At 36.2% G+C, this 25,692-nt stretch overlaps 1 protein-coding gene across 1 annotated transcript in view; it reads left to right on the top strand.

Annotated features, from left to right (window-relative positions):
- Window positions 1-23,959, top strand: part of CCDC18 (coiled-coil domain containing 18) — a 104,332-nt gene extending 80,373 nt beyond the window's left edge. The window contains 3 exon segments of the mRNA XM_081818823.1: window positions 2,885-3,085; window positions 16,110-16,577; window positions 17,786-23,959. Coding sequence (XP_081674949.1) covers window positions 2,885-3,085; window positions 16,110-16,577; window positions 17,786-17,890 — 774 coding nt within the window. The 3' untranslated portion in view covers window positions 17,891-23,959.
- The last annotated feature ends 1,733 nt before the right edge of the window (window positions 23,960-25,692 follow it).

A 25,692-nucleotide genomic window follows, 5' to 3' on the forward strand; every position in this document is an offset into this window, starting at 1 on the left:
ATCTGTTGCCTCATTCTTCTTGTTCTGGAGAGCCAAAGAACTAAAATATGTAAATGAGCTATATTTAGGTTTGTAGATAAATTTAAAATTCTTAGATAGGAGATACCATGTTGCCAGCTTACAATATGTTAATTACCAGGGATTTCTTTCTGTTAGTTATCTAAAACTTAGAGTTTATTTTTGTCCAGAAATATGTTACAAGTGATTGGTAGTTTTTTTTTTCTTTTTTTTATTCTTATGTTAATCCCCATCATGTGATACGAATTTATAATGCTTTGCAATTTATAATATTTGTTCTGATAGTAAGTTAGAGAGGCAAAATTAGAACCTGATGCTTTTTATCTACTTGTAGGTCCTGAGCCTTTATAGAAATGAGCAATGTTAGCAATTAGAATAGCATTTCTTGTCTTTTTTGTTGTTGTTACAAAGGCGTTTAGTTTATTCTCATCAGTGTCACTGATATTCCCATGGTTCACATTTCCCAGTGCGGCTACATTTCTTGTCTTTTTGTCTTTTTAAAAATTACATCTAAAGATATCTAAAATGTATGTATTAGACTTAAACTACTTAGGGACTTCTAATAAAACATTTTTCTATATGACAAGGATTACAACTATATTTATATTAAACTCCTTTCAAAGGAGTTTGGGACTATCTTTGTGAGGGATTGGTAGGGCTTGTAGTCACCATGTCTTGGTTAAGTGCGTTTAGATTCTGATCTCTTTGAAAACGTTGTGTCTGCCAAATAAAACGTGTTTGCAAGCTGAATCCAGTTAGCAGGCTAAGAGATTTAAATCCTTGGTCTTTAAAGACAAATGGAATGCTGTTGGATTCAGCATAATTATTTAATAAATAAATATTAGCTACTCAACCCAGGTGACCATCAGTAATAACTAGTCCAGCTCAAGTGTTTACCAGCAAGTATTCTTTGCACTTTTAATATGTGGTCTCTGTTCTACTTTTATTTCTTATTATCTAATTTTTTACTTTAAGCTTTGTAAGCCCTCTGAAATTATAAGCAGATAGTACATAAAATGAATTGTAAAAATAGGTTTTACTGTTGTTTAATATTTGGTATTGTTTTATATGTAAGATACAAAAATTTGTAATATGTTTTTATCCTCTTTGGTACTTGACAAAGATTTATTTTTAAAGCATGTATGTTGTTTGAATATAAAAATGAAGAAATAAGTCATTAAAGTAACAGAGTTAGTAAAAAAGGATCAATAATTTTTAACAGCATTTAAAAAATTACAGGTTTCAGAATTGTCAGAAAAGTCACTTAATAATAATTGCAAAAGCCCTGATATTTTTTTTTTTAAGATTTTATTTATTTGAGAGAGAGAATGAGATAGAGCGAGCATGAGAAGAGGGGAGGGTCAGAGGGAGAAGCAGACTCCCTGCTGAGCAGGGAGCCTGATGCAGGACTCGATCCCAGGATTCCAGGATCATGACCTGAGCTGAAGGCAGTCGCTTAACCAACTGAGCCACCCAGGCGCCCAGCCCTGATATTTTTTTAAAGATTTTATTTATTTATTTTTACGAGAGAGAGAGAGAGAACACAAGCAGGGGGAGTGGCAGGCAGAGGGAGAGGGAGAAGCAGACTCCACGCTCAGCAGTGAACCCAATTCAGGACTTGATCCCAGGACCCTAGGATCATGATCTGAGCTGAAGGCAGACACCCAACCGACTGAGCCATCCAGGCACCTCCCCTGATACTTTTGATTAAAAATCTATTTTTTTCTTTTTTTTTTCGCCTGGGTGGCTCAGTCGTTAAGCGTCTGCCTTCGGCTCAGGTCATGATCTCAGGGTGGGGGGATCAAGCCCCACATTGGGCTCCCTGCTCTGCAGGAAGCCTGCTTCTCCCTCTCCCACTACCCGCTGCTTGTGTTCCTTCTCTCACTGTCTCCCTCTATCAAATAAATAAATAAAATCTTAAAAAAGAAAAAAAGTTTTTATTATGGAAAATTTTGAAAGAATGGTATAAATCCTCCTAGATTTATTATTCAACTTTAGTAATTATCAATTTGTGGCCAATGTGATTTCATCTATACTTATGTTGACCATTTCTTTTTATTTTTCTTATTTTTTTATTTTTATTTTTTTAAAGATTTTATTTATTTTATTTATTAGAGAGCGAGCGAGAGAGAAACAGCATGAGAGGAGAGGGTCAGAGGGAGAAGCAGGCTCCCTGCTGAGCCGGGAGCCCAATGTGGGACTCGATCCCAGGACCCTGGGATCATGACCTGAGCCGAAGGCAGTCGCTTAACCAACTGAGCCACCCAGGCGCCCCGACCATTTCTTTTTAAAAGGGAATAAATACTTTTGAGAATGAAAAAGGGTGCTGTTCATAACTACACCAGGACACGAGGCATAAATCCTGGCCAGTCCACCATATCTTTAACCTCACTCACTTCCCTTCCCCCACATATCTCATTGTATTTTGAAGCAAATCCCAGACATCATTATTTCATCAGTAAACATTTCAATAAGTATCTCTAAAAGATAAGAGCTGTTTTTTAAAAACATAACCACAATACTATTACTATAATTAAAAATTGATAGTAATTCCTTAATATTATCAATTACCCATCATTTGTTCACATTTTCCCAATTATCACAAAAATGTCTATATAGTTAAGTGCAAATCAGGATCAAAAAAAACAGCCCATTGTATTTGGTTAACTGTTACTAGGTAATTTAAGACCATAGGTTTCTTCTTCTCCTTTTTTTCCTCTAATAGGTTATGTGTTGAGAAATCAGATGTTTGTACCTAAAAACAGAATTTACTTCAGTATAAATGGAAGTGAAAAGTATTAGAATGTTTTTGAAACCAACCCCACCCTATTTTTTTCTTTTCTTTTTCAATTCTGGGGCTGTGTAGATGATTTCACATCAAGAGAACCATGCGAAGTGGAAGATTTCTGCTGACTCTCAAAAGAGTTCTGTTCAGCAACTAAATGAACAGTTAGAGAAGGCAAAACTGGAATTAGAAGAAGCTCAGGACACCGTAAGCAATTTGCATCAACAAGTCCAAGATAGGAATGAAGTAATTGAAGCTACAAATGAAGCATTACTTATTAAAGTAAGTAAACATATAAAAGTACATAAAACACATCAATGAAAAAGTACATTTATGACTTTTTTCCCCATCCTTATAGTTCATAAAGGAAAATATGACCAAATGTCGACCAGTTTGAATAAAAAGCATTTTATTTAGAAGACACTGGATGTAGGGATTATAAGTATGATGTATATATCATATTACCGTAGGAGAAATAATTTATAAATGTTTGAACACAAACTTAAAATTTTTAAAATTTATTTCTATTTTTTTGGTAGGAACATTTAAGTTCTACTCTCTTAGCAAATTTCAGTTATACAATACCTGTATTACCAACTGTAGTCACCATGTTATACATTAGATCCTCAGACCTTATTCATCTTCTAGCTAAAAGGTTGTACAAACCTCTGTTTCCCCCACTGCCTAGCAACCCCTTTTCTATCTGCTGTTTCTGAGTTTGATTCTCTCTCTTTTCTTTTTAAGACTCCACATATAAATGATACCATGAACTATTTGTCTTTCTTTTATTTAATTTAGCATAATGCCCTCAAGGTCCATCCATGTTGTCACAAATTGCAAGATGTCCTTTCTCATGGCTGAATAATATTCCATTGTGTGTATGTACACACCACATCTTTATCCCTTCATCTGCTGATGAACACTTTGTTTGCTTATTTTGGCTATAATGCTGCCAGGAATGAACTTGGGAATACATATATCTCTTTGATATCCTGTATTAATTCCCTTTGTATATATACCCAAAACTGGTGTTGCAGGATCATATGGTAGTTCTAATTTTAATTTTTTGCAGAACCTCCATACTGTTTTCCACAGTGGCTGTCCCAATTTACATTCCACCAACAGTGCACAGAGGTTCCCTTGTATCCACACCCACACCAACACTTGTTATCTCTGGGTTTTTGTTTTTTGTTTTGTTTTTTTGTGGGGTTTTTTGATACTAGCTGTTCTCACAGGTGTGAGGTAATATTGTGGTTTTGATTTGCATTTCCCTGATGATGAGTGATGTTGAGCACCTTTTCCTGTATCTGTTGCCCATTTGTACATCTTATTTGGAAAAATATCTGTTCAGTTCCTCTGCTGATTTTTAATTGGATTGTTAGGGTTTTGAGTTGAATGAATTCTTTATATATTTCAGATATTCACCCTTTATCGAATATATGATTTGCAAATATTTTCTCCCATTCTGTAGGTTGCCTTTTCATTTTATTATTGATAGTTTACACTGCTGTGTAGAAGCTTTTTAGTTAATATAGTCCCATTTGTTTATATTTGCTTTCATTGCCCTAGCTTTTGTGTCAAATCCAAAAAATTATTGCCAAGCTTGATGTCAAGTAGCTTAACCCCTATTTTTTCTTCTAGGAGATTTATGGTTACACTTAAATTTAAGTGTTTCGTCCATTTGGAGTTGATTTTTGTATATGGTGTAAGATAGTGATGCAGTTTCATTCTTTTGTATCTGACTGTCCAGTTTTCCCAGCACCATTTATATAGATACTATCCTTTTCCCATTGTGTATTCTTGGTTCCTTTGTCATAAATTAACTTGCTCTATATGCATGGGCTTATTCCTGGACTGTCTGTTCTGTTCCATTGATCTGTGTATACATTTCTATACCAGTACCATACTGTTTTTATTACTATAGCTTTGTAATATGGATTGAAATGAAGAAGTGTGATGCCTTCAGCTTTCTTCTTTTTTCTTAAGATTACTTTAGATATTTGGGGTCTTTTCTAGTTCCATACAGATTTTTAGGATTGTTCTATTTCTTTGAAAAATGCCATTGGAATTTGGATGGGGATTGAATGAATCTGTAGATTGCTTTGGGTAGTATATTGATTTTGTATCCTACAACTTTACTGAATTCATTTATTCTAACGATTTTTAATGGAGTTTTTAGTGTTTTCTATATATAATATGTGATCTGCAAATACAGCTTCTTTCCAATTTGGATACTTTTTTTTTCTTTTTCTTCTCCTTTCTTTCTTTCTTTCTTTGTTTCTTTTTCTTTCTTTCTTTCTTTCTTTCTTTCTTTCTTTCTTTCTTTCTTTCTTTCATTCAGAGGGAGAGAGAAGGGAGTGGGAGGGGCAGAAGGAAAGAGAGAAAGAATCCTAAGCAGGCTTGATGCCCAGTGTGGAGCCTGACACAGGGCTTGATCTCACAACCCTGAGATCATAACTTGAGCCGAAATCAAGAGTCAGACGCTTAACCAACTAAGCAACTCAGGTGCCTCTTTTATTTCTTTTTCTTGACTAATTGCTCTGGGTAGGACTTCAAGTACTATGTTGAATAAAAGTGGCAAGAGTGGGGCACCTGGGTGGCTCAGATGGTTAAGCGTCTGCCTTCGGCTCAGGTCATGATCCCAGGGTCCTGGGATCGAGTCCCGCATCGGGCTCCCTGCTAGGCGGGGAGCCTGCTTCTCCCTCTGCCTCTGCCTCTCTCTCTCTCTGACTTTCATGAATAAATAAATAAAACATTAAAAAAAAAAAAAAAGTGGCAAGAGTGTTCCTGGTCTTACAGGATGTTGATTTTTTTCAAATGTTTTTTCTGCATCTATTGAGATGATCATAAGATTTTTATCCTTCATTTTGTTAATATGGTGTGTCACACTGATTTTTTTGCAGATAGTGAACCTACCATCCTTACATCTATGGAATTAATCCTACTTCATCATGGTGTATGATCCTTTTAATGTATTACTGAATTCAGCTTTTCTGCTATTTTGTTGAGGAGTTTTGCATCTGTATTCATCAAGGATACTGGCCTTTACTTTTCTTGTGGCTTCCCTGTCTAGTTTGGTATCAGGATGACACTGGCCTCATAAAATGAGTTTGGAAGGGTTCCTTCTCTTCTGTTTTTTTTGGAAGAGTTTGAGAAGGGTTGATATTAATTCTTCCTTAAATGTTCGGTAGAATTTGTAATGAAGTCATCTGGTCCTGGACTTTTGTTTCTTTGGAAGTTTTTGATTACTGATCCAATTTCCTTACTATTAATTGGTTTGTTCAGATACTCTATTTTTTCATGATTGTCTCGGTAGATTTTATGTTTCTAGGAATTTATCTGTTTCTTCTAGTCCACTTTGTTGGCATATAAGTCTTTGTATCAGTCTGTAATGATTCTTTGTATTTCTTTGGTAGTAGTTGAAATGTCTTCTCCTTCATTTCTGATTTTATTTATTTGGGCCCTTTTTTCCTTTGGTAAATCTAGCTAAATATTTGTGTATTTTGTTTAGCTTTTTAAAAGCCCCCTTCTCAGTTTCATTGATCTTTTTTTTTTTTTAAAGATTTTATTTATTTATTTGAAAGAGAGAAAGAGATCACATAGGCAGAGGGAGAGGGAGAAGCCGACTTGATGTTGAGCGGAGAGCCCGAAGCAGGGCTGGATCTCAGAACCTTGAGATCATGAAGACGCTTAACCAACTGAGCCACCCAGGCGCCCTAGTTTCATCGATCTTTTCTGTTGTCTTTTTAGTCTCTATTTCTGCTCTGATCTTTGTTATTTCCCCTTCTCCTAACTTTGGGCTTAGTTTGTTGTTCTTTTTTTAGGTCCTTAAAGTGTGAAGTTAGGTTATTTGCGATCTTTCTTGTTTTCTAATGTAGATGTTTATCACTATGAACTTCCTTCTTAAAAATGTTTTTGCTATATCTCATAGTTTTTGGCATTTTGTATTTCCATTCTCATTTGTCTTGAGGTAATTTTTTTAAATTACTTTAGCCTGTTGGCTGTTCATTAGCATATTTTTAAATCCCCATGTATTTGTGAATTGTCAATTTTCTTGTAATTTATTTCTAGTTTGATACCATTGTGGTTGGAATATATTAATATTTCAGTCTTCTAAAATTTATTAAGACTTGGTTTTTGGCCTAACACATGGTTTACCTTGGAGAATGTTCCTTGTATGTTTGAGAAGAATGTATATAGGCCTTATGCTATATGGAATGTTCTGCAAATGTCTGTTAAGTCCATTTGATATTATGTATGTGTGGTTTAAGTCCAGTTTTTCCTTACTGATTTTTCTGCCTTGATCTAGCCATTGATGAAAATGGGGTATTTGAGTCCCCTACCACTATTATGTTTCTGTCTTTTTCTCCCTTCTGGTCTGTTAATATTTGCTTTATATATTTAGGTGCTTCTATGTTTTTTGGCCCATAAATATTTATGTAATATACTCTTATTAGATTGACCCTTTTATCATTATATAATGACATTCTTTGTCTCTTCTTACAGTTTTGGCTTGAATATTGTTTTTTCTGATATAAGTATAGCTACTCCAGTATTAGTTTGATTTCCATTTACATGGAATATATTTTTTAATCTATTTTTTAAATTTTTTAAAGTTTATTTTATTTTAAATTCCAATATAGTTAACATACAGTGTTAGTTTCAGTGTACGATACAGTGTTATATTAGTTTTCAGTGTACGATATAGTGATTCAACAATTCTATACCTCACCCTGTGTTCATAAGTGCTCTCCTTAATCCCCATCACCTATTTTACCCATCCTCCCACCCACCTCCCTCTGCATGCAAACCATCAGTTTGTTCTCTGTAGTTAAGAGTCCGTTTGTTGTTTATCTCTCTCTCTCTCTTTTTCCTTTGCTTGTTTTATTGGATTCTTAAATTCCACATATGAGTGAAATCATATAGGGTATTTGTTTTTGTCTAACTGACTTAATTCACTTAGCATTATACTCCCTAGCTCCATCCATGTCGTTGCAAATGGCAAGATTTCATTCTTTTTTATGGATGAATAATATTCCATTGTGTGTGTGTGTGTGTGTGTGTATATATATATATCTATCACATCTTTATTCATTCATCTTTCAGTGGACACAGGCTGCTTCCATATCTTAGCTGTTGTAAATAATGCTGCAGTAAACATAGGGGTACATGTGTCCCTTTTAATTACTGTTTTTGTATTTTGGGGGTAAATACCCAGTAGTGCAATTGCTGAGTCATGTGGTAGTTATATTTTTAGCTTTTTGAGGAACCTCCATACTGTTTCCACAGTGACTGCACCAGTTTGCATTCCTACCAGCAGTGCAAGAGGGTTCCTTTTTCTCCACATCTTTGCCAACACTTTTTGTTTCTTATGTTGTTGATTTTTAGCCATTTACACAGGTGTGAGGTGATATCTCATGGTGGTTTTGATTTGCATTGCCCTGATGGTTATTTACATTGAGCATCTGTCATTTTGTCGGTTTGCCATCTCTGTATGTCTTCTTTGGAGAGATGTCTGTTCATGTCTTCCACCCATTTTTAAACTGGATTATTTGGTTTTTTGGAGTTGAGGTGTATAAGTTCTTTATATATTTTGGATACTAGCCCTTTGTCAGATATGTCATTTACAAATATCTTCTCCCATTCCATTAGTTTTGTTGTTTACTTTGCTGTGCAGAAGCTTTTTTTTTTAAATTTTATTTATTTATTTATTTGAGAGAGAGAGATAGTGAAAGAGAGAGAGACCAAGCACAAGTCAGGGGGAAGGGCAGAGGGAGAGGGAGAAGCAGGCTCCCTCTCAGGAGGAACACGGGCCCCATCCCAGCACCCCGGGATCATGACCTGAGCTGAAGGCAGATGCTTCACTGACTGAGCCACCCACACACCTGTGCAGAAGCTTTTGATTTTGATGAAGTCCCAATACTTTATCATTTCTTTTGTTTCCCTTGCCTCAGAAGACATATTTAGAAAAATGTTGCTATAGCTGATGTCAGAGAAAATACTGTCTGTGCTCTGCTCTAAGATTTTTATGGTTTCAGGTCTCACATTTAGGCCTTTAGGCCATTTTGAGTTTATATTTGTGTATGGTGTAAGAAAGTGGTCCAATTTCATTTTTTTTGCATGCAGCTGTCCAATTTTCCCAACAACATTGGTTGAAGAGACTTTTTCCCATTGTATATTCTTGCCTCTTTTGTCAAAGATTAATTGACCATATAATTGTGGGTATATTTCTGGGCTCTCTGTTCTGTTCTCTGGATCTGTGGGTCTGTTTTTATGCCAGTACTATACTCTTTTGATTATTACAGCTTTGTGGTACATCTTGAAATCTGGGATTATGATACCTCCAGTTTTGTTCTTCTTTTTCAAGATTTCTTTGGCTATCAGGGTCTTTCATGGTTCTATACAAACTTTAGGTTTCTTTGTTATAGTTCAGTGAAAAATGCTGTTGGTATTTTGACAGGGATTGCATTAAGTCTGTGGATTGCTTTGGGTAGTATGGACATTTCCACAATATTCTTCCAATCCATGAGCATGGAATCTTTCCATTTGTTTGTGTCATTTTCAGTTCCTTTCATCAGTGTTTATAGTTTTCAGAGTATAGGTCTTTTAACTCCTTGGTTAAGTTTATTCCTAGGTATTTTATTATTTTTGGTACAATTGTAAGTGGGACTCTTAATTTCTTCTTCTTAATTTCTCTTTCTGCTACTTCATTAGTAGTATATGGAAATGCAATGGATTTCTGAATATTGATTTTGGTATTCTGCAACCTTATTGAATTCCTTTATCAATTCCAGTAGTTTTTTGGTGGAGTCTTTAGGGTTCTATATATAGTATCATGTCATCTGCAAATAGTGAATGTTTTACTTCTTACTAATTTGGATGCATTTTATTCCTTGTCTGATTACCACGGCTAGGACATGGGTAGGACTATGGCTAGGACTTCTAATACTGTGTTGAATAAAAGTAGTGAGAGTGGACATCCTTGTCTTATTCCTGGTCTTAGGGGAAAAGCTCTCAGTTTTTCACCATAGAGTATGATGTTAACCATAGGTTTTTGATATATGGCCTTTATTATGTTGAGGTATATTCCCTATAAAAGTTTGTTGAGAGTTTCTATCACGAATGGATGTTGTACTTTGTCAAATGCTTGTTCTGAGCCTGTTGAAATGATCATATGGTTCTTATCCTTTCTAGTGTTGAATAGCAAACCACCCTTGCATCCCCAGAATAAATCCCACTTGATCGTGGTGAATGTTTTTTTTAATGTATTGTTGGATTCAGTTTGCTAGTATTTTGTTGAGGATTTTTTTAATTTAAATTCAATTAGCCAACACCTAGTACATCATTAGTTTCATATGTAGAGTTCAGTAATTCATTGTTGTGTTTAACACGCAGTGCTTATCACATGCCCTCCTTAATGCCCATCACCCAATTACCCAGCCCCCATCCACTTCCCCTCCAGCAACCCTCAGTTTGTTTCCCTTAACAATTCCTATTGTTAAGAGTCTCTCATGGATTTTCTCTCTGATGACTTCCCATTCAGTTTTCCCTCCCTTCCCCTATGATCCTCTGTACTGTTTCTTATATTCCACATATGAGTGCATCTGTGTTCATCAGTGATATTGGACTGTAGTTCTTTTTTTGTAGTGTCTTTGTCTGGTTTTGGTATCAGGGTAATGCTGGCCTCATAGAATGAATTTGGAAGTTTTCCTTCTATTTTTTGGAATAGTTTGAGAAGAATAGGTATTAACTCTTCTTTAAATGTTTGGTAGAATTCACCTTTGAAGCAATCTGGTCCTGGACTTTTGTTTGTTGGGAGTTATTTGATTACTGAATCAATTTGATTGTTGGTAATTGGCATGTTCAAATTTTCTTTTACTGAATGGGAAGAAATCAGAGGAAGACAAACCATGAGAGACTCTTGACTCCAGGAAACAAACTGAGGGTTGCAGATAGGGAGGTGGGTGGGGGAATGGGGTAACTGGGTGATGGGCATTAAGGAGGGCATGTGATGTGATGAGCACTGGGTGTTATACGCAACTAATGAATCATTGAACACTTTATCAAAAACTAATGATACACCGTATGTTGGCTAATTGAAGTTAAAAAAAATAAGAATTTTCTATTTCTTGGTTGCATGTTTTTTCTTTCAGTACTTTGAATATATCATGCTACTATCTTCTGGCCTGCAATGTTTCTGCTGAAAAATCAGCTAATAGCCTTATAGGGTGCCTTGTATGTAACTCTTTTCTCAAGTCCATTGAGTATCTTTTTGTATGACTATTACTTTAAATTCTCCACCAGGCATATTATCTGTTTCATTAAGCTCTCTTGCTGTGATTTTGTCCTATTCTTTCATTTGAGATAAAGTCCTCTGCCACCTCATTTTGTCTGTCTCTGTCTCTGTTAGGAATGTCAGCTATGTCTTCTGATCTTGAAAGTCACAGCCTAATGAAAAGAGATTCTGTAGTGCCCTGCACTGCAATATCCCCTATTCACCAGAACCTCATGCTTCAGGGGTGTGTTATATGTGCCCTACTATTGTGGCTGAGCTGCGTTTGCCTTCAGTCCAGTCATCTGCAATGGCTCTCTTTGCCTGTTGCCTGTTGTTACCAAATTCTGCCGAATTTGGTCCCTGTGTTGTTAGTCGGCCAGTCAGGCGAGGCATTTGCCAGAGCTGTGGTAGCCCTGATTTGCAGGGTGTTCTCCCTGTGTTGTCCCCCTGAGAAGCTTTTGTTGGTGGGTGAGGCCTGCAGTCAGACCAGATGTCTGCCCCCACCCCACTGCTGGGACCACAATTGTGCTGGTTTGTGGTTATCTTCCCCTCTTCCTGGGCCAGGAGTCACTTTGGAGTGATGGTGACCCCTTATCATGGCTGCTTTCAGACAGCTAACCTGTGCCACCATTTTGGATGGACTCCTGTCAAAGGCAGGTCTGCAGGAGAACACAGCAGTAGGGTGCACGGTGTTAGCAAGGTATTTGCTAGTCTGCTACGGCAAGGGACTTGGATCCACTTTGAAAACTCTTGCCCAGGCTAGGTTGGATAGGGCGAGTCCGCAGGAGGACAGAGGAGAGGGACAGGGCACATTGTTAGCAAGCTGATCTCCATGGGGCTGTTTGTTGCTCTAAGGGTGGGAACTCCACCCTTCCAGCTCGCCCAGAGCCCAGCCTGCTGATTTTTAAAGTTCCAGGTTGTAAGCCCCACTGATTGTAAGAACTCATGGAGTTGGATCCCTAAGGTTTTTAAAGCCAAATATTAAAGGAATTTATCTTCCCAGTGCAGGTCCTCATGCCTGGAGTTCTAGCATGGGGTGTGTTCTTCTCCCTTCTCCATGCCCACAGTGTCCTTCCCTCCTGCAGACAATCCCTCTAGTCCTTTTGGCTCCCAACTGCGTCTCCCTCTTTCCTGCCCTCTTCTATATGGCCTCTTCTCTACATTTAGCACTGGAGAGTCTGTTCCGCTAGTCTTAGATCATTTTCTGGATTAGTTACACTGATGTGTGTGTTATCCAGTTGTATCCATGCGATGAGGTGAGCTTTAGGATCCTCCTCCATCTTCCTGGGAACTCCCCCCTATGTCTTTTAACCATTTATATTAGAGTTATAGTGATTTACCCACTATAATTCAAACATTAGAGTGTTCTCAATTTAACTATATATTTACCTTTACCAATGAGGTTGAAACTTTCATATGTTTTCCTGTTACTATTTAGCATTTTTTTTTTTTTAATTTCAGCTTGAAGAAGTCCCTTTAAAATTTAGTGTAAGGCCAGTTTAGTGGAGATGAATTCCTTCAACTTTTCCTTGTCTGGAAAACTCTTTATCCTTTAATTCTGAAGGACTTTGCCAGGAAGAGTATTCTTGGTTGGCAGGTTTGTTTTGTTTCTGTTTTTTCCTTTCGGCACTTTTAATATATCATGCCACTCTCTTCTTGCCTGCAGATTTTCTGTTGATCGTCCATAAGGGTTTCCTTATACATAAGAAGTAGTTTTTCTCTTGCTGCTTTTAAGATTTTCTCTTTGTCTTTGATTTTTGACAATTTAATTATAAAGTGTTTCAGTTTGGGTCTCTGGATGCATCATATCTGGAATTCACTGGGCTTCCTGGATCTGGATGTTTATTTCTTTTCTCAAGTTAAAGAAGTTTTTGGCCATTATTTCTTTAAATAAACTTTGTGCTCCTTTCTCTCTTCTTCTGGGACCCCTATAATGTGTATGTTTGTCCTCTTGATGGTGTCCCATTAGTCCCTTAGGCTAGTTTCACCCTTTTTCATTTTTTTCTTTCTGCTTCTGTGATTGAATTCTACTGCCCTTTGAGTCCTCTGATCCTTTCTTCTCTTTGATCTAGTCTGCTGTTGAAGCTCTTTGTTGAATTTTCCAGTTTAGCTATTGTATTTTCACTCTGCGATTTCTCTTTGGTACTTGTATTTTCTGTCTCTTTGTTGAAATTCTCACTTTATTCATGCATTGTTCTAACTTTGGTGAGCATCTTTATAACTGTTATTTTGAACTCTTTGTCAGGTAAATCACGCTGTGTCTCATGAATTTCTGTTTTTTAGGGTTTCACCTTATTCTTTTGTATGGAACATATTCCCCTGTATACCACATTGTTGTGAGCCCATTAAGAACTGGGTTTTTTTGTTTAGTCTTGTAGGTCTCATGAATACAAGTCCTCTTAGCTTTCTAGAGGGAGGTTTTTGGCACCCATCCCTCAAGTGGCAGTATTTAAAAGTTGGGGTGTTTGATGTGGGACCCAAACCCTTCACTCCTCAGGGAGAAGCTGGGAGTCAAGTGTTTCTCCCACTGAATGGCCCTTTTGTAGGTATCATTAACCCAATGTGTAGGTGTTGCTCAACTAGCTTCTTTGAGAGGGAATTGCTCCATGTGTAGCTGTAGATTCAGTGTGTCATGGGAGGAATCACCTCTGTCACCATCTCAGACTAGAACTTATTCAAATACAGACTTAATTATGTTTACTTTAGAGGGTTCCACACTTAATGTACCTACAAGTAGGAGCATTTTTCATTGAACAAAGTTCCTTTGTATTTTAAAAAATTTACTGTACATTATTTTTCAAATAATAGCCCATTGCTACTGATTCACTCCTATTGATTATGGCAGTTTAATGTAGAATTTGGAATTAATATCAGTACTGATGCATAGAGATAAAAAGTTTTAATATTAGTTCAAAACTACCAATATGTATGAGATTAACATTGCTAGCTAAGACCTTACAAAAAAGTTCACTGTTCGCTATGAAGCAATAAATGATTTTATTACAAAATGGAAATTAAAAAGCAAAAAAATTCAAATAATATTTTAGAAATATTTCTAGTTACTAAGCTGAGCACTCAAATTCCTTTTATAATATACCTGTTATTCACAGTAAGGAAAGCTGAATATACAGAATCTTTTTTTTTAAGATTTTATTTTTAAGTAATCTCTCCACCCAACATGGGGCTCGAACTGGCGACCCTGACATCAAGAATCACGTGCTACACTGTCTGAGCCAGCCAGGCGCCACTGGACATAATCTAAAATTAGATCAAACAAACACTATATGCTTTTTTAGAGACATAAATATACCTAGTGTTCTGGAGATTTACAACATTTATATAAAATTATAGAACTTCACTGTGAAAAATTGACTAAAATTTTAAAGATTCTGCATTGTGTATTCCTTGTTATAGTTATCTCTGCTCACTTGTTAATTATTACTAATGAAATAAATAGAATTGGATTGCACTTAATTATTCAGAAGTTTTTGACAGTAATTCTCAAAGTCAGTACTAACTGGCTCTAAAGTCTAGACTGAAGAAGAGTTAAGGAGGATAGAAGAAAAAAAAGCTAACAGAAGAGCAGAAGTTGGCATAACTATAACAATTAGAAGTAGCTATAAATGATGGACAGCAATTCCACTGACAGCAGCAGTAAATGACAGAGAACAGAAACAGAAGTGAGGGAGAAGAAAGAACAGTGTTTGAGGCAACTGATCTTTCCAGCTCACTTCCTTTAGTACCCTCACAAATACCCTGTTATTTGAGGTTAACTAGAGCAAGGGCAAAGCTTAGACCAGTTGCTGAGAGCCCTAAAGGCATTACTATATTATGGCACACTATTATAGTAGTGACCACAACAGTGAAATTCTTCAAGTCTTAAGAAAAAGTTGAATTCTGTTTAACGTATTCAGTATACTACATTTCATTATAAAAGCTAAGTGTTAAACTGAAAGTTACATGGACTCCTATTTATCTAAGATACCACAATTCTCAATTATGGCTAGATAACTCTGTGGCTAGAGTTAAAAAATATTTCAACTGCACATAACCTTGTGTGTGTTAACTCTATAGCTACTTTATTGTGATTATCAGAATGTAAATACAAGATTTACTACAAAAGTTGGCACTCTAGCTGCTTGTAAATAACATTTAGATAAAGTAGTAGATATCAAAGAAGTGAAATAAGCATGTTAAACTTTCATTTTGTAATGTATTCTGTGGTTATGACAGTTTTAGTAAGCACAGTATTTTTAGAAAGAATAGATATTATTAGATTAAAAGTGATCTAGAAATATATATTTTATGGATACCTATAAGAAACAGAAAATGTATTTGAACAGAAGACTATTACACATTATTTAATGTATGTCTTCTCTTCATTTTTTTAGGCTTTATGGTTTTTCAGTATATGCAGTCTCATTCTTATGATCCCAAAGTTGGGTCAGAGGACCCATATGAAGGACGTGGAAAAATAGTAGGAATGAAAAGTTTAATAAGTCAATCCTTACTAAATCACTTTTTGAAAGGTTTTTCTTTGAAAAATTTCTGGTGTAATGAAGCTTTCTTGTAAAGAGGACATGTGAAGCATAATAGTTAATATAAATTTATTTCCTATTAAAAATTCTGAAGGGAGTAGTTTTTTTGTATGTACATATACGTTAGATTAGCAAAAGACAGTGTACCATTATACTTTGAAAAGAAATTTTTAGATGTAAGATTTCAGTCTTAAATATAAATTACTAGAAAGTGCTATCATTAGCACTTAAAAAGAAAAAATTGGTGTAAGGTAAATCTAGTTTTCATGGGATTCCTTAGCATAGTTTTAACATATTTCCAGTGAACATATGTAATTGTCCCAAAATGAAGGATTTAAACAGAGCTTGGAGTCTCATGGGATGTTTTAAAAGGAATTTGTGTTCTGGGCAGAAGGTTGACTTAGAAAATCATGAACTCTTGGATGACATCTAAGTAACTTATTCATTTAACAAAAATGTACTGAATACCTACTATGTGCCTATTTTTCTATAGGAATCAGAATTAACCAGATTACAAGCCAAAATTTCTGGGTGTGAAAGGACAGAAGACATCAAGTTTCTACCAGCCCTGCTTACATCTGCAACAGAAATTATGCCTGACATTCAAGATCCAAAATTTGCTAAACATTCTCACACAGCCTTTTTCAAGTGTAGAAAGCTACGTCGCTCTATTAGTGCCAGTGACCTTAGTGTCAAGACACGTAGTGATGAAGATCTTTCTGAAGAATTACTACAGGACTTAAAAAAAATGCAGTTAGAACAGCCTTCAACATTAGAAGAAAGCCAGAAGGATCTGACTTACACCCAGTCAGACTCATTTAAACCTCTCACGTATGACCCAGAAGATGATAGTTCTGAGAGTAATGACTTCAGTACTCTCAGTGGAATGCTAAGATACATAAACAAAGAAGTGAGACTGTTAAAAAAGTCTTCTATGCAAACAGGTGCTGGTTTACCTCAGGTATGTATGTCATACACTTGAAGTTATAATAATTTGTAGGAAAATCCATATATTGAAATGAAGCATGCCATTAAGTGATGTGCAAATATTGAAAGTTCAAAAAAAATCCATTGTAAGTAGGGTTGAGAATTTAGCTTTGAAAATTAACTTTGATTAAAATAGCCTATACATTTGATTAAAGAACTAAGTCTGCCTCATATTAGGAAAGTAGTTTGAACTCTAGAATAAAGTTGACCCTTGAATAATGCAGGGGTTAGGGGCACTGACCCCGCCTCCCTCCCCCACCCCAGTGCAGCTAAAAATCCATATATAACTTTTGACTTTCCCAAAACTTAACTAGTAATAGCCTGTTGACTGGAAGCCTTACTGATAAGCTAAGCAGTAAACTTAACACATATTTTGTATGTTATATATACTATATACTGTATTCTTACAATAAACTAGAGAAAAGAAAATGTTAAGAAAATCATAAGAGAAAATACATTTACAGTACCAGATTTTATTGATACTGTCAGTCTGTATCATCTGTTTAAGATGAATTGTCTGTCAGTACCTACATCAATATTGTCTTACACAAAATACTGTATATGTTATATGCATAACTAACACCAGATATCAAAAATGAAAAGATAATGTGAAAAATTCCTATTCATTTACAGGTATAATAATTCATGCATCAAAAAGGAAGCAGTAGCAAGATGAATGCTTTATGGTAGCTTTGCCTAAACGCTAATGAATGAATCATTATAAAAATTTTTATGGCAAACAATATTCTAGTCATATTCACAATACAGTATTGGAAACAATGTTATATTTTTTTAAAAACCACTTACCTGTGATGATGGGCTGCTGTGCACCTTCTTCATTTACTAGAGAGAAGGGCACACTGTATGGTGATGTTATTCTTTGAAAGCAAAGTTATAAAACAGAAAACTAACACATTATGAAGTTTATATTAAATATTACCTTACACCCATGTTAGGATAGTCTGTCCACTTCCATACAGATCTTGCACATGATGTTCTATATGATCGGTACTTAGGTGATGATGGTGACACATAAATGTCTCATCCAGTTCTTGTCATACGTTACTAGATTTTCACATGGAAACACTCAAAAGATAAGTTTATTAACTGTACGGCATGATTATTTGTTAAGTGGAAGTGGATTGTCATAAAGGTCTTCATCCTTGTCTTCTCACTGAGTAGGCTGAGAAAGAGGAGGTGTTGGTCTTGCTGTCTGAAGGGTGGCAGAGGCAGAAAGGCTGGAGGAGGTGGAAGGGGAGACAGGAGAGGCAGGTACATTTGGTATAATTTTAGGAAAATACATCACAATTTCTGTGATTTTTTTTTTTTTTTGCTTTTGTATTTCTTTAAAAATGTTTTAATACGGTACCAATCCTTCTTCCACCATTTGCTTTAGGTTCAGTGCCCATATCATGAAGGGTCCATGTCATAAAAATAAATTGCTTTGGGGTATTTTTGTCCAGAATAGGACATTTTTGTTGTATTAAAAACCTGTCCAGGCAGATAATCCTTTCTCCTTAGTGATTTTCTTAATGGCGTCCCTGAACTGTCTGCTGCTTCTTGGTTACCTTGACATTTTTTAGTACAAACCTATTTCTAAAATTATCAGTCCATCCTTTGTTGGCATTAAATTCTCCAGCTTTGGACCCTTTACCTTTCCTTCGCTCTAAATTGTCATACAATGATTTTGCTTTTTCTTGAATTGTATTAGAGTCTATAGGCATGCCTTTCTTACAGCATTCTTACAGTCACGTAAAAGTTGCATTTTCAACACAAGATAAAAAGTTCAAGGTTTTCATACCTGCTAGCCTAACTGCAGTGATGGCTTCACAAATTTCCTTTTCTTTTTTTTACAATGGCCCTTACACTGGATTCACTTATCTTGAAATCACCTCATCTACAGTACATACCAAGCAATTCAATTTTTTCTTGTAATGTCATTACTCTGCTTCTTGGGAGCACTTGAACATTACTAGCAGCACTTTGTATGGGTCCCTTGATGTTTTTCAAAAGTTTATGGTATTGCACTAAACACCAGAAAAATATGTGAGAACTGCAAGAGGTCACTTTTTTATTGCAATACATAATTTACTGGAGAGACGAACTACTCATGTGGAGAGGATTAATGTCACACAGTGTTTTAAGCAATACAATACTTGAGCTCACCCCAAAACAACAGGTGGTGGCTACAAGATTATTACAATAGTACTATATTTAATTTTACACAGTTATTTAATCCTCCATCTTTACATTTGTTTACATTTCGACTGCAGATGGTGCCATATATAGTCTGTGTATAAATTTTGATGAATCTTAACTTTTTATAATAGATTTGTGTATATTTTATGCACATGACATACTTTTTTCTTAATTTTTCAGTATTTCTAGGCTGTGAGGGCCTTCTGTGAGTTTTTTCAAATTGTTGCAAATCTCCAAAAAAATTTCCAATATATTTATTGAAAAAAATTAGCATATAAGTAGACCTGTGTAGTTCAAACCTGTGTTATTCAAAGGTCAACCCATGTTATTCAAGGGTCAGCTTAATTGGAAAACATTTTCGGAGCTCCAAAATCAGTTGTGTTTCTAGACTTCCTGGAAACCATTCTAGTAAAAAATTAAGATGACCTTTGTTTTGTAGACTTCCACAGTGCAGGGTATCTCATTTACATGATTTATCTACTTCCATTATTCCTTGAGCATACCAACAGGCAGTTCTGTCCCTATTACACATACCTTACAGACACTCAGCATTTTTTACAAAGATTTTATTTGAGAGAAGAGAGAAAGAGACAAAGAAAGAACCTGTGTGCAGGAACTGGGGGGGGAGGGGCAGAGGCAGAGGGACAAGCAGACTCCCTGATGAGCAGGGAGCCAGATGAGGAACTTGATCCCAGGACTCTGAGATCATGACCTGAGCCAAAGGCAGACACTTAACCAACTGAGCCATCCAGGTGCCCCTCAACATTTTTTTATAAGCATTTAATCTATAATTTGCATATAGAACATTTTTCAAATGTTCATTTGTTTCATTTTCAAAATAACATTGGTGGCCTAAAAAATTTAAAAAGCATTTTTAGATTGGATCCAAGACAAAGACTGATAGACCTTCTTTTCATTTCTCCACATTGAAAAGAGCTTAATTTACTACTTATAAGCAAAAAACTATGTAATATTTTTATTGCTAAATAAAATTTTCAAATGACATTTCAAGAGTATAGCAAGTCAGATGGAACAGTAAACTAGGCAATTGTGTATAATGCCTGATAAGATTGTATATAATGCCTGATAAAATTAGTTTTCATCTAGCCTTTAAAACTACAGTGTTTATTTTTTATCATTTTCAGCCATTTCATTATTTATTGAGCATCTGCTATACACCAGGCACTGGAATCATAGAAATAAACAAAAATGACTAAGACCCTGTCCGAACAGAGCTTACATTTTAGTTGGGAGACCATCAGTAATAGACATATGCTCTAATGCTAGGTGGAAATATGTAAGAGCATGCCGTGTGATGGGGGTACTGTTTTAGATAGGGTGGTCAGGGAAGGTGTCTCAAGAAGGTGACATTTGATCAGAGTCTTGTAGGAAGTAAGGAAGCAAGCTATCCCAATAGCTAAAGGAAGAGCACTGGAGGAAAGCGAACAACAGGTACTAAAGTCCTGGGGTGGTAGCCTGCCTGGTATGTACAAAAAACAGCTAGGAGGGGTACTGATGGTTTGGTATAAACAAGAGGGAAAGGACTAGGAGATAAGAGATGATGCTAGGTGTTGGGTTGTAAGGTGGGGCTGGGGGTGCTCTAGCAGTGTTGTAACTCCTATAAGAACTTTGGATTTTTTTTGAAGTGTGATGGGAAGGCATTGGAAGATTCTGCTTAGGGAAATGACATTTATCTGATTTATGTTTTTAAAGGATCACTCTGGCTGTTTTAGGAAGAATGAATGACAAAGGAATAAGAGCAGAGACTATCCAGGAGGCTACTTGTAATAATCCAGGCAAGAGATGATTTGGGGTAGGCAGGAGGATAGATGTGGAAGTGTTGAGAATAGTTCCATTCTGGATATATTTTGAAGATAGAGCCAACAGGATTTAATGTAGGTCTTGAGTGAAGTAGTCAAGGAAGACTCCAAAGATTTTGGCAAGAGTAGTTGGGCTTTTACTCAGTTGGGGAATACTAGGAGATGAACAGATTTGGAAGCATGGAGAGTTCAAAAGATTGACTTTAGATATATTACATTTGAGATTTCTATTAGATGTCCAAGTGAGGATGACAAACGAATGACTGGGTTAATGAGGCTGAAGTTATAAATTTAGGTATCAGCATATAGATCATTGCTAAAGCCATAATGCTGGATTAAGTCCAGGGAATTAGTGGAGGTCGAAAAAAGCAGCCCCCAAATTAAGCCTAATTTACTAGTAAGGCTAAATTATTTTTAGCATGCAAGAAGTGAGGCTCCAATAAAGCTAACTGTAAGATTTAAACAGTGAGATAGAAAAAATAAGGAAAACGTAATATATGACATGTTTCAGAAAAGAGAGATTAAATGTTGCTAAATAAAGTGAGGATTAATAATTGATGTATTTGGTATTATGCAAGCTATTGATGACATTTATGAGAATGGCTTCAGGGTAATAGGGTAAAGCCTGGTTAGAGTGTGATCAGCAGAGAATAGGAGAAGAAAAGGAAACACCAAAAACAGGCAACTCTTTTGATGTAAAGAAATGAGGGAGATGAAATGTCAAGGGAGAGTTTTGTTTTTTAGAATAAGAGATAAAACAGCATATGATAATTCAAGACAGAGAGTAGAAGAAATAAAGTTCCTAAGGTAGGCTGAAACATAGAATCCAGCAGAGAAGTAGAATTGGCCTTGGATAAAAGAGTTCATCTACTGTAGAGAGAAAGTACAACATATGGGTACAGAAACACATGGAGTAGAAGATTTGGTGAGAAGGGAGCAATTTCTTCATTGATTGCCTTTATTTTCTTAGTGAAGGTTTTCTTAGCAAGGTTATGAGCTATGGCAGGGTAAGGTGCTAGAGGATTAAGAACGGGAAAGGTATATGAAATAGTTATCTTGGAAAATGAGAAAATATAAAAGGACTAGGGAAGTGTAGTAGGATTACCAGGTAGATAGTTTTGTTGGGTGAAATGGCCCTGCAGATATATCTGGCATCTTGTGTCCCTCTGTTATATGCCAGCAACAGGATCTCCCCATCATAGTGACAACCAAAAAGAACTATCACCAATTTTCAGAATCATCCCCAGGAGGGGAGTACTGCTTTCTTTGAGAACATCTGCTCTATTCCAATGGCCCTAGAGTCCTAGATATATAACAGTCTATTTCTGGTAAATAGAATTCATTTTGGGACGCCTGGGTGGCTCAGTCAGTTAAGCATCTGCCTTCGGCTCAGGTCATGATCCCCAGGTCCTGGGATCACGTTCCGTATTGGGCTCCTTCCTCAGCCGGGAGCCTGCTTCTCCCTCTGCTTGCACCTCGCTCTCTTTCTGTCTGACAAATAAATAAATAAAATCTTAAAAAAAAAAAAAAACTTTATATAGGATAAACTTGATTAGTACAGTGACAGATTGTAATCTGTGAATGACTCAGGTTTGATTTGAAAGTGTCCTCAAGATACTAAATTTGTTTCTGATTTATGGTGTGTTTCACTTCTGTAGAGAGCAAAACCAGCTGGCATTGAAGTCATACGCTGATTTGTGCAAAGAACCCTTAAGCTCTTTATTTTAAGCAATGGATGGGTGATGGGGCATCACTGTTAGGCTGTGTTGAGGGCATTAGTTGGCCTTAATCCAGCCCTGCTCCAGAGTGTGCAGTTTTATTTTTTTTTTTAAGATTTTATTTATCTGAGAGACAGAGAGAGAGAATGGGGGCGGGGGGCAGAGGGAGAAGCAGACTCCCCGCTGAGAAGAGAGCCCGACGCTGGGCTTGATCCCAGGACCCTGAGATCATGACCTGAGCCGAAGGCAGATGCTTAACTGACTGAGCCATCCAGGCGCCCCCAAAATGTGCAGTTTTAAAGTCCACGGATACAGCAGAAGAAAACCTAGAAATTATTGTGTGAGAAGTGCTTAGTAAGTGTTAGCTCTTTTACTTGTGTTGTAGCCCAAATAATGATTTTCCTAACAGTTAACTATGTTGCCAGTTCCATTCACAATAAAGCCACTGACAAAAGCTTAAGAAGTCACAAAAAATTACACATGCACAAAATTTTGAACACATTATCAAAGGAGTTCAGAGACAGCAAGTTAAAAACTCCTGTTTTAGATTTGAACGGTGTAATACTGTGCCGCGAATACTAATTAGCTATTTCACAGTTTATTAGGAAGTTATAAGAAGTATTGTTTATATCCATCTTATTTCCAAAAAGGAAAAATAGTTTACAAATGTGGTCCATATGCCATGCAATAAGATGAAAAATAAGAATTGAGAAAGTAGGCTATAGGGAAAACAGAGATGGAAAGAAACAAGGTGAAGCAAGACCACAGGTAATACCTAAGGACATGGTAACATTTTCACATCCCTAGCAAGTAAAGACCAGGGTATAACAAGAGTATTTGACCTGTATTTTTATAATCTGGGCCTGGGGCGCCTGGGTGGCTCTGTGAGTTGAATGTCCAACTCTTGATTTTAGCTCGGGTCATGATTTCAGGGTTGTGAGACCCCTCTGTGCTGGGCGTGGAGCCTGCTTGAGATTCTCATTCTCTCTCTCCCTCTCCCCCTGCTCTCTTTTTCTCCCTCTTAAAAAAAAAAAAAAAATCTCCTGGGCCTTTTTCATATATTTTTCTACTTCTTTGTGTTGTGCTGTTTCTTTGTTTAAACATTTCTCTCTTGTCATTTCCCTTTCCTGTTCTTATTTCTCTTCTTTTTCACTATCTTCAGGTAGCCCTTCATCTGTCTTCCTTAACTGTGCCCTCAAACTATAGTGTGACACCAGTGTCTAAATATTTATGTCTTCTGTTTTTGTTTTTTATATCAATTTAGTTTAACTTTGCGCCCCCTCCCAATGTCTCCAACCAGAATTACTTGCTTTTTTTATTCCATGTGGTCCATTATTGACTTTTTCTGATTCATATTTCTTAATTGAGTAAATATTTCCCACTCTTGCTTTAAGTTATGCTCCTGATCATTATAGTGGACATTAATGCTGAATTAATATAAGCATATTTCAAAAGCTAATCTTTTTTTTTTGCATTATTCCAGGGAGAAAATTTGTAATTAAATGAAGATGTTGATATGATGAAAAATGAGATTTTTGGTATAGTGTTTATTACATGTAGCTCATACTTCATAGAAGCTGTTGTTTTATTGCTTTTGAATAAATTTTTATTTCAGTATATTTTTAAAAAGTTGTGAAAGTTAATTCATTACTCATTTTTGGTTTAAACTTGCTGCTTTGTCTTTGTTTTTTATATAAAAATCACTTAAAATGAATAATAAGTACGTTGAGTATATTTTCAATTAGAATAACGTTATTTGCTTACTGTTCTAGTAATACTTTACTTTTAAAATGAGTAATATGAATTTAGAAGTCATTCTGCCACAGGTTCACAACTGTACTAATAATGGCTGGCTTTTGTTGAGTGTTTACCATTTATCAGTCACTATTCTAAGCCCTTTATATTAACTCACTAAATTCACATAACCTATTTTTTTTTAATTTTATTTGAGAGGGGAAGGAGAGAGCACGAGACGGGAGTGGCAGAGGGAAAGGGAGAAGCAGACTCCCCGCTGAGCAGGGAGCCTGATGTGGGACTCAATCCCAGGACCTGAGATCATGACCTGAGCCAAAGGCAGATGCTTAACAGACTAAGCCACCCGGGCACCCCTCACATAATCTATTTTGTGAGGTATATACTATTATTATTCCTGTTTTACAGGTGGAATTATTTAACATAATGACAGAAGTATGTGTTCCAAAGAAACTGATTTGTTCTAAGTATCAGGAGATGGACTTTGGGCTAGTGGCCCCATTTATACATGGCTAACTTTATGGTAGAGTAAAAATAATGCAGCAAAATTAAGGTGACATATTTAAATCTTCAAATTTAAAAATCTCTCAAGAGTTCAATTTGTTTCTTTAGACCAAATATTTAAAGTGTATATAAATGTGTCCTTAGGAGTTAATTTTTTCTAATATGTAAACAGTAAAGCCATTAATGTTGACAGTACCATTTCAATAACACTAATTCAGAATGTGTAATTACTTATCAGGAGTGGAATAAAGTTTATCTTTTTTACTGCTACTCACTAGTGACTTGACTCTAAGAGTTGAATTACTGATTCAGTCCTCTTGGCCAGCACCCTTTTTTCCCTTTCTCCTGACTTTCTACCATCTGCCTTATGAGCTCTTGTTCACGAACTAGTGAACATTACTTAGTCACATTGTACTTCTGACACCTTCATTAATTTAGTTTCCAGTCTGAGCTGGACTCTTAATTTTGACAAACTTTAACCTCTTCCTCTTGACAGGAATGTTAATATTTGTTACTCTTTTCAACTACCCCCTTTACTGCATCTCCCATACTTTCAAGAGATAACTTATCCACATACTTCATAGATCTTCAGGTCCAATCTCCCCCAATTTCCTTCATCTTTCTAGACCTGCCTATATGCCAGCATGCATTCCTGTTTTCTTCCTACCTTAGAAAGTCCTATTTCTCTAAAAGGCCAGTGTTTGTACTTGTGCACTAAATTCCATTCTTCCCCTTTTTAAAAAATTTTTTTATTGTTATGTTAATCACCATACATTACATCATTAGTTTTTGATGCAGTGTTCCATGATTCATTGTTTGTGCATAACACCCAGTGCTCCATTCAGTATGTGCCCTCTTTAATACCCATCACTGGGCTAACCCATCCTCCTACCCCCCTCCCCTCTAGAACCCTCAGTTTGTTTTTCAGAGTCCATCGTCTCTCACGGTTCGTCTCCCCCTCCGATTTCCCCCCCTTCATTCTTCCCCTCCTTTTTTTTTTCTTAACATATATTGCATTGTTTCAGAGGTACAGATCTGTGATTCAACAGTCTTGCACAATTCGCAGTGCTCACCATAGCACATACCCTCCCCAATG

Source organism: Leptonychotes weddellii, chromosome 4 (assembly GCF_054177405.1).
Source record: "Leptonychotes weddellii isolate Sample4059 chromosome 4, ASM5417740v2, whole genome shotgun sequence".
Classification (NCBI taxonomy): Eukaryota; Metazoa; Chordata; class Mammalia; order Carnivora; family Phocidae; genus Leptonychotes; species Leptonychotes weddellii.